The sequence below is a fragment of the Quercus lobata genome, chromosome 7, assembly GCF_001633185.2.
Source record: "Quercus lobata isolate SW786 chromosome 7, ValleyOak3.0 Primary Assembly, whole genome shotgun sequence".
Taxonomy (NCBI): Eukaryota; Viridiplantae; Streptophyta; class Magnoliopsida; order Fagales; family Fagaceae; genus Quercus; species Quercus lobata.
The window spans coordinates 23,487,805-23,498,510 of record NC_044910.1 but is presented as its reverse complement, the minus strand read 5'-3'; the positions used below and the strand labels follow the sequence as shown (position 1 = coordinate 23,498,510).

The window sequence follows — 10,706 nt, the reverse complement described above, 5'->3', positions numbered from 1 at the left end:
GAACCGTCGTCGTTTTGCCTTCCCCCACAATCCTTTTACCCTTTTCTTTCTCAAATTAACTGCGGTTACTAGAGCCGGAAATGTACCCAATCGTTAACTAACAAGTAAGAGAATAAACACCAAATGCTCTTTATTTTAGAGAATAAATCCACAAAATAGGCTACTATTTATTCTTTAATGGACTCTTTATATTCTGAATTTTTTTTGGCTCATGAACGGTAGTTCATCAAGTCTGATGAGCTACTGTTCATTCTTCAAATATTTTTTTCTATTATAATAATAAGGTATTGAATAAAAAAATGTTGGAAGATGTGTAGTTGTTAAAAAAATAATAAATAATAAATGAAGAAATAATATTTAAATAAGATAGAGAATTTTTTGGAAAGTGTATTTGAAAAAGTAGGTAGTTAAAAGGTAAAAGTCACTGTCCATTCTCCAAACAGTACAAAAATTTGCCTAATCTGCCGGAGATGCTTAACAAATGGAACTAGTAAGGTTAAAAGTTATATGGTAACATTAACAGATATTTTTAAGGCAATCGTTAATAAACCATTATAAAAAAACTAATAAGAGTTGCACATCGCATAAAAAAAAAAATAAGAGTTGCACATGCCTCTTGAGTGAGAAAATTTAAGATAGAATTTTTTTTTTTTTTTTTGAATTAGTATCAAATCATATATTTAAATTTAAAATAGTTATTTAATATATAGGTATCTTTTAGTATGATAATTTCTTAAGAGAAGGTATTTGATATCAAATTATACCATGTCAGTAGTATCAAAATCCAATAAGTATGAAACATGTAAGTAAAATATAACTAACCAACTAACATTTAAAAGACATGTGTCAGTGAATAGTTATTTTTACACATATGTCTCTCATTTATTGGATTTTAATACGAATAACGTAGTATCATTTGATGCAAAATACTTTTTGTATTTCTTATAACCTATTTACTAAGACAGTATCTACTCACAAAAAAATTATACTAAGAATGATAACAAATGTAGTCATCTTCTAACAAAAAACAATTAAGTTTTAATAAAACATTGTCATAATATTAAAATTTTTGCACTAAATGATGATATATACTACAATTGAAACTCTACATCAAATTAAATACCTACAACCATTTGCAATTAATATTTTGTTATTCATACTTCCCCATCGCTGTGGTGGTCGATGTCCTCCTTAACTCCACCATCGGAGAGAGAGAGCAAAGAGATGAGAAAGAGAATGTTGTAGAAGAATGGGTGAGAGGAAAGAGACACGTGGAGAAGGAAAATATGATATTTATAGTGGTTGACTTAGGTTTGATTTTTCTGGGCATATGTTCTCATAGAAGTTCTTAAGCAATCAAAAACCCGAACTTTTTGATCTGTGAGGCTTTTGTTTTTTACATATTTCTGTGTTAGAATAACGATGAGGGAGAGGTGGGTTACGGCACAGTAACGGTGAGAATCACAGGTGGGTAAAGTATAATTATCCATTGTGGTTTTATGTTAGTAATATGAAATATTGAAGATATTATGATTAATTGGATGTCTATTAATGTATTTTAACATTTATAATATAGGTATAAAACACACCCACAAGAAATGAAGGTCAATTGCAATTAGTTGATGATTTTTTTGTAAGAAAATATGTTAAAACTGTCACTATGATAGATTTGGTGTTTATAACATGAAAAATCTGGATTAAATCAATTTATGTGAATTAGGATGCTAGGAGTAATTCTCATGAATTATAGGACACACATGGTTGTAATGGAAGTGGCCTCACAACCATTGGATCAATATAAAAATAATGATTTAATTTCTAAATTGCATAAAATTCTGTCAGGACAGATTTGAGCATGTTGTCTTGTATGATTTATAATAAATCATGGTTTTATACTTTGACTATGAAATTGATATAGTATTTACTAGACATCTAGAGGAGTGGCTTTGTAAAATTGCATGAACATTGGATGTGATTTTGTAAGAAAATACGTTAAAGCTGTCACTGTAATAGATTTAGTGTTTATAATATGAAAAATCTAGATTAAATCAATTTATGTGAATTAGGATGCTAGGAGTAATTCTCATGAATTCCAAGACACACATGGTTGTAATGGAAGTGGCCTCACAACCATTTGATCAATGTAAAAATAATGATTTAATTTATAAGTTGCATAAAATTATGTCATGACAAATTTGAGCATGTTGTCTTGTATGATTTTTAATAAATCATGGTTTTATACTTTGACTATGAAATTAATATGGTATTTACTAGACATCTAGAGAAGTGGCTTTGTAAAATTGCATGAACATTGGATGTGATTGGATGACCCATTTTTATTTTATCAATGAGGCATATGTTGTTGAAATAAATAGTGATATATGATATACTTGATTTTGAGATTTTAATTCTAAAGTTAGGGTGAATGTTTTAAGCTATAAATTAGTATACTCATCTTTTGGTATGTCTGGATCATAGATAAATTTTTATGTTTTGGTTTCTTTATGGTTTGGTACATAATGTGTTTAATGAATGTATCATGTGCTGTGGGAACCTTTGTGTGATGAGAATTAGGATTTTCTCAAGTTTGAGAGTTAGGTTGTGATTGATGTATAAGTTTATATATTCAGGAAAAGTTGTTATTAATAAGTTTTGGTATTTTATGTAAGTGACGAGAACGAGAATGAGAACGTGGACACTTGAGCTCCTCTTATACAAATCTCTCGTGTCTTCTGTTTTCAGGTAAGGGATGTGTGACATGTGCATTCAATAAGTATAAGAACTGTTTAGTAAATTATTATGCTTTAAAACTTTTTAATTAGAGATATCACATGTAAGCATGATTTAAGTAAAGATATATGTTCGTGAGTTGTTCAATCTTATATATATGATAATTTTAGCGTATTAATGTTATTACTTATAGCACAAACATAATATGTAAGAATGAAGTAGATATGTTACCGTTATAAAATATTTATGTAAAATCATAGCTATTAGAAAAATATAGTTTTCGGTTATTCCATTGTTATGATTTGAACTCAGCCAGTAGGGGTTATAGTACTGGTATTTTCATGGAGATTTTGATTGGCCATTATAAGTGATGAGAACTCTACTGTACCTGCCCTTGTTAGGAACGACCAACTTGTGGAAGATGCCAACCGACCCTATGGTTGATGACATGATAACACTGAAATGGGTGATACTTTCTGATATGATCTTGAGATTTCCTAACATTGTGGGAAATGCTGGATGTCTAGCACAATATGCTGGAAGCCTCCCAAAGTTGTAACAAACTTACAATTGAACTGACTAATATGTATTATAAATGAGTTATTAAGCTATTTGGAAATTATAAGAAAAGTGTGATGATAAAAAAGGTATGTTGAATGTGTTATAAGTCTGATGAAAAGTTTATGATAAAGTATTTGATAGTCTAAGATAAGGTTACTGAATTATTTTAAGTTTCTTATTATGTCATTTTATTATTATATGAAAGAAAAATTATGTATTTTTATCTGAAAGTTCATAAGTTATTTTAAGAATAATATGAAGACTATTTATCAAAGTGGGTGTATCCATAAAATATTTGATCTACATGCATTTTTATTAAATGCTTATGGAGCTTAAAACCTTACTGGGCTTCACAACTCACTCTATTATATTTCAGTGCATAAGTTCCTTCCTGGAAGTAGCGAGAGTACTAAAGATGGCAAGGAATCTGTGATTCTCGTTTGTTAGAATATATAGTTTTTTTTATATAGTAGTTTAGCTATTTTGTTGTATAGGAGGAATCAAGATATACTTGATCATTTTGAGCACTGATATAATTCAGAATTTTAGTTTGTTCCAAACCCCAGTTTTATGTCTTTGGGTTAGATTTGTAAATAAAAGTTTTGGTAAACATTTAGTTATGTAATAATTACACGGATACTTTAAGTTTCAACCAAGTTGTAATCTTGCAAAGTTTGAAATGAAATGAAGTTTCAATGTTTTGACCAATTTTGTATATTATGACCTTTATGCAAGGAAATAAAAAGGAATAAAAGAAATGATTTTTTTTTTTTTATAAGCACCTTTAGCTTTAATCGGTTCATGTTAGTATTGAGGTCAACTTGATATTAACAAGCCGGTCATGTTCTAAATTCTGAAGTACAGGTTTGGGTTGTGACATGTAGTGTGTAATGACTACTTATTATTGAGAGTATAATGTTAATGAGAACATGGAAGTAGATATGTATAAGAGAACAAAGAAAAAAAAAAAAAAAAACCTATAGGTAACTTTTTTTAAATGAAAAACTGTTGGTTGATAAACTACTCTTTTTTTTTTTTTTTTAATAAAAAAATTTATATAAAATTTAATAGTTTTAAAATTAATAACTTTACCTGTCGAGACTCCTTTAAATATTAGTATATATAATTTTAAAAACCGGACTAAATCGGCTGATTCAATCAGTTCAACCGAAAACTGACACCAAGGCGATGACTCCTATTCAATAAAAAGCTTCAAAACGGGGTAAAAGTAAAACCGAGAACCGTGACCAAATTGGTTGTTTTGAACATCATACCGATCTTTAAAACACAGAATCAGCAGAGGGGGAATCAAGTGTTTCCACTTTCACTGATGCAACTATGCAAATTTGGAAACAGAGACAAATCAGTAAACCGCGCCATTATCATCCTAAAAATGTTAACGGCTGGCTTCCAACTTGACACCTGTTACGAAATAAAAATTCAATTTGATCCTTGAACAAAATTGTAGCCCTGAAATTCAACTAAATTACACTACAACCGGAACAAGTAACTTCACAATCGAAAGGTAACAGAAACCCCAATCAATCTCAATCTCAATCTCAATCTCAATCTCAAGCACTCCATTATTTGTATTTGTATTTGTATTTTTATTTTGGCGGAATCAAAGGCCCAAAAAACACAAACACAAACACAAACCTCAAATCAAAATTCAAATTCCAAAAACCTCAACTCAAATCAAATCAAACAAAACGAATCTAACATAGCCCACTTCATCACTCTTCCTACACTGCCCAACTCTCAAAGTATTGGAGCCAGCCAATCGGGGTTTAGGGTTTTTTTTTTTTGACAAAGATGAAAGCTTCACTGAAATTCCGTGAAGACCAAAAGCCACTGCTCAGAGCCAAAGTTCCTCTCAGCATCTTAGGCTTGCCGTTTCAGTCCGGAGTTATTGCCGGTGAGTCCAAGGAGCTCACTCTCAACCTCGGTACCTTCTTCGAATCTGGGCCGTCGATTAAGATCGCTTACCGTCCCAATGACACGTGGAACCCTTTCTCTCTCGTGGTTAAGACTGGTACGGGTCCGTTTGGCTCGCCGATTTCTAGCTCCATGCTTATGAGTGCTGAGTTCAATTTGATTGGGCGTGGAAACCCTAGCTTTATGCTTCACCTCAAGCCTCAGTTTGGGGATTTTTCTATCAAGAAGTCGCAGTCTTCGGTTTTTGATGGGAAGCTTGTTAAGTCGCTGAACGGCGCCGTTCCGGAGGACGATTCGTCGATTGAGGTCGTGGAGAAGCCGTTTATGAGCGGTGCGTTTTCCAAGACGGCACTGGCGGTGGATTCGACGGCGGGAACGATTGCCGGGTTGTTCTCCGGTATTGAGGTGGCAGCGAGGACGTCGTTGCCGGTGCGGGGACGCGCTGTTGTGAATTTCCGGTGGGGAGTCAGGGTTCCGGCGGAGGTGAATAGCGTCGGTGAGAATCCGAATCCAACGGCTGGGATTTCTTTCCAAAAGATTCCCTTTTTGGTGATGAACAAGATCGGGATCGAACACGTGGACGGCGAGGATTCAAAGAAGAAGACGACGAGTCCGAATGTGAATTCTCCAGCGAGTGGTGACGTCGCGGAAGCTTGTTTTACTGTTAAAAGGCAGTTGGAGATATTGCACGCCGAGAACGGGTTGTTGAAGAAGGCCGTGGAGGATCTTCGGCGAGAATTCAAATCGGTCGGAGATTCAAGCTCCGGTGAAAGAAATGGAAATAAATCATCTGGCGGGAAATTCGATAGGCGAAACAATGACAAGAAATCGAACGAGGGTGATGTGAATGAAGAACTGAAGAAAGCTTTGATGGGAGCTACTGGTTCTTGAATTTGTCGATATTTATTTTTTTGGTATTATTAAATTGCAGTATCAATTTTATGAGTTTTCATACTACTTGTTGGTTTGGCTTGGTTTGGTTAGTGGTTAGTCGTGTCATAAATGAGAAAGATGCGTCTGTTATGTATATTGTGTTTTGTTTTGGGGCTATGCACTTTTAACAAATTTAAGTTTTGAGTAAAAATTAGAACTTCAACTCCTATGGAGTCGTCGTTTTGTTCATGACTGTTGAATGTTTAGCACAATCCATACAGATACAATGCAGCAAAAAGTTTTCAGCAAACTATGAAGTAATAATATTTGATGCCATTTTCCAGATTTGCTCCATTTTATAAGTTGTCTCTTGTTGAGCCGCTTGATTTTCGTGTAAATGGCAAGTTGACAAATACGGTTAATGACAATAGAAATACAGATCTACTAAAAGCATTGGCATCATATTATCTATAAAAAAAAATAATTTTATATATTTTAAAATATTTTATACAAGGCATCTCTTATTTTATCGCACCACCCATTAAAATAAGTTAAAAAATCTCTTTACCCTTTATTGAAAAGACAAAACAGGAAACACAACCCTAACACTGCTAAACCCACCCACCCGCCACCTAACCTATCTATAGAACCCACTCACCATTGAATTTGCCCATTTGAACTCACCGATAGTCTAACCTACCCATCACTGATCCGCCCATCTAAACACACCCATCACCATTTGAATGCCTGAACCCACCCATTATCATTTGAACCCATTCACTGCGGAATCCACCCATCAAATCACAGCAAAAAAAAAAAAAAAAACCACTGCAAGAGAGAGATTGGTGGTGCGTGAGATGGTAGTTTGGCAAGGTTGAGAGTGAAAGTGAGAAAGGAAGAGAGAAGTAGAGTGAGAGTGAGAGAAGAAAGGATGAGAGGTCAGAGTACGATAATCAAGAGATTTAGTTGTGAGTGACGAGAGAGGAGATAGAAAAGATATTTTTTTTAAAAAAAATTTACAATTCCTACCGGTACTGTTCCAAACTATTCTTCAATGTAATTTTTTTTAGTATTTAGAACATATGATATGAGAGGTTTTTTTTGGTGTTTGGTGTGCCAAATGCTAAAAATTCAGTATTTGGCACACTTGATACTAATGCTCTAATAATTAATCAATCAGAAAAGAGAAGTGGTCTTTATTTTTGGCATTGGAAGAGGAAAGTTTTGAAATTCTAGTTCAAAATTTTGTGGAGGGATTTGAGTTGTCGAATAGCACAAATTTATGTTGTCATATGACTCATATCCTCTCTATTTTCCAGCCCAACTTTGCTTGTCACATTCTTTCAAATATCATGAAATGTATATTGGATTAATTTTGTAGGCTTTTAATGGAAAACAATAAACCAAAATATCCATAGAGATTATTAATTCAAATAAAAAATCTATTATATTGAGTTTTACATTGAATTATAAAGAATACTTTTGTAAATTTGGGATGAAAAGAGAAATTTTTTTTTTGTAGGTTTCTCCTTAATATATATATATACACACACACTCACATATAATTCTTGATCTGAAATCTGTATTTCAATCTTTTATCCATTACATTAACATAAAATAAACTGGGCTGTTTTCTCAAAAAAAAAAAAAAAAAACTGGACTTGGTGCAAAATTTGCTTTCCCGCGTGTTTAGTATTTTGTATAATGATTTCAATCCTATGTGTTATATGTTTTTGGGCCTAGTCCGATGCGCTATTCACCCTTTGGAAGGGGAAAGCAGTGAGACCTATGGTGGGCCTCAAGATGGGCTTAATACATGTATATAGAATTGCAAAGGTGTATTTACGTTGATCTGGGTGGACAATAATTGGATTGAGAGTCCATGGAAGGGCCTAATCCAACACAGCGCTACATTGTAAAAGTCATCCAGAATCCCTTTTCAACAAAATACGAGTCATAAATTTACACCAAAGTCACGAGGCCAACAAAATTAGGTTTTGAGTTCTAAGTTCTAGCAGTAACATACCTAACCAAAAGAAAATGACACGTCAGATGAAAGAGAGTACTCTTCTGGTGTGTGGTGGTGGATCTTGTCATAAATTTAATTAGTGAGATATTTTATTTTGAATGTGAGATAACGAAGTATCATATCACTATACTTCTAAAATATTTTATAATTACTTCCTTCATTTAATAATAAAAAATTTTTAATAAAAAAAAAGGGTCAAGTGTGTTGTAGTTGTTATTTCTGTTCCACTCATTCTATCTTTTAGTGATTCGGTGATGCAATGTCTATTGAACTAGGTTCATTTTTGAGAGATCAATCATTAATGCAATTTGTTATGTTACATTTATTATCAGACTAAGACACCAATTGGTTTTTGGTGTAGGTGGATATTGAACTCTAAATATCTTATTTAATTATAAAAACTTTACCAGTTGAACTAACTGAAACTCATACACTCTCTTATAATTAGTACCCTATGGAAGCTATAAATTAGAAGAGAAAATAAACACTCTAGCTATAAGGGGTCCGTGTTGGTGCTTATATTAATGTGAAGCTTTTAACTCTTGACTTTAGAGTGATTTATTGACATTGATTAGTGTGACCAATCTAGCTAGTTCAACATTTATTCATAGTAAACATGACTACTACTACTACGCGTTCAACAATTAATCTTAAAAGATCCACTCTCTTAATGTTTTCCGGAACAAAAATAAGGGATTTGATTTTTGGGATTTAAAAAGATGCCACATCGCTACTCCGCGGTCATGTAGGCATTGACAATAATAATAGTTAACAGAAAAAACTAGTTGTGTTTGTTTTTAAATTTGAGGAAACAAAATTTCTTAGTTGAAATTTAAAGAACTAATTGCATTCACTTAACAAACTTCAAGAACCAGTAATATATTTTGGCCTAAAAAAATTCATAAATAAACTACAAATAAAATTGTTTACATGTATTTTAAGTTAATAAACTAAATAGTTTATAAGTCACCAAGAGGTTGAATGAGATTTTCCAAAATAGTTTAGTGGTGTAAGGACACGATCTTGTAACGAACCGTAACAGTGTTGGGTTCGCACGTAAAAAGCCCAAACAATATCATTTGTAGAGCATGGGTTTGAAAGGCTAGGCCCTGGTCACCAGGCGATGGGTTTTTCGTGATATTCATACATGGTTAAGTTGTCTTCGCCCCTGGAATCTTTCTCCTGGAGGCGGGCTGGGAGGCTCTGGTTTTTGGCCATTTTTCCCAGCCACTTCTATGAATTACTTACTTTTCCTTTTATACTAGCCTGTGTTTTTTATCCTTCGTCCACGTTTAGGATCGACATTCCAAGACTGATACTTATCCCATCAGCCCATACCCGGAGTGGTTGAGGGTGGTTGAAAAAGCTGGAGAGTATGGCTCTGTCAGGTGCAGAGTATTGAATGGCAGTAAGGGCAGCTTTCTCCGGTCGTTACACTTTCCAGCATACCCTTTTCTATTGGCACATATATTTTAGATTTTTTCCCAAGTTGTTTCTATACCATTTTTGCCCTTTCTTCCGAGGAGACTTTGGACTGGCCGAGGACTAAATCGTTCTCGGCTGTATCCCAATGCTATTTTGTACTTGCATTACCGTGCCTGGACCATAACCTTCCTCGGCTTGGGCCTTTGGGCCCCAACGAATAAATGGAGCTGGCCCAGAAATTGTTGGGCCCCACAATAGCCCCTCAAAACCCTGCTGTCCGACCCTTGGTTGGAGATGAGGGTTTTGGTAATACCGAACCTTTATTATGGCTCATTTAATTCAGCCTTTCATTGATGTTGGCGGTTCTCCATCTGCCCAGGAAATGTACCGGTCTACGAGACATTCTTTTGAATTTATTCCTGACGCGTTCTCGCCGTTTGATTATCTGAAACGCGTCTTTAATGACTTCTATTTACGAGACTACTTAAATTCGATGGTTTGTTTGATGATGTGGGGAAGTGGAAAAGGTACATCCTCGTTTACAGATTCTCTTGGAAATCTGGATAAATTAAATACCTTCTGATGGTGAACTAAAAATCGGACTATCTCCAGTTCGTCCATAGAGTCGTCCAAGACCAGAAGGGTCGTCTAAGACAGAAAGGTCATCCAAGACCAGAAGGGTCGTCCAAGACCCGGAAGGTCGTTCGGGTCGTCCAAGACCAGAATGGTCGTCCAAGACCAGAATGGTCGTCCAAGACCAAAAAGGTCGTCCAAGACCAAAAAGGTCGTCCAAGACCAGAAAGGTCGTCCATGACCAGAGAGGTCATCCATGACTCGGAAGGTCGTTCGGGTCATCCAAGACCAGAAGGGTCGTCCAAGACCAGAATGGTCATCCAAGACCAGAAAGGTCGTCCATGACCAGAGAGGTCGTCCAAGACCAGAGAGGTCATCCATGACCAGAATGGTCGTCCAAGACCCGGAAGGTCGTTCGGGTCATCCAAGACCAGAAAGGTCGTCCAAGACCAGAATGGTCGTCCAAGACCAGAATGGTCGTCCAAGACCAGAGAGGTCGTCCAAGACCAGAGAGGTCGTCCAAGACCAGAAGGGTCGTCCAAGACCAGAAGGGTCGTCCAAGACCAGAAGGGTCGTCCAA

The 10,706-nt window shown here is 35.0% G+C and overlaps 1 protein-coding gene across 1 annotated transcript; it reads left to right on the top strand.

The window, feature by feature from the left end:
- Nucleotides 1-4,925: 4,925 nt before the first annotated feature.
- LOC115951278 lies at nt 4,926-6,348 on the top strand. The gene has a single exon (XM_031068463.1). The coding sequence runs from the start codon at nt 5,104-5,106 to the stop codon at nt 6,115-6,117; it is 1,014 nt and encodes a 337-aa protein (XP_030924323.1). The 5' UTR covers nt 4,926-5,103; the 3' UTR covers nt 6,118-6,348.
- The last annotated feature ends 4,358 nt before the right edge of the window (nt 6,349-10,706 follow it).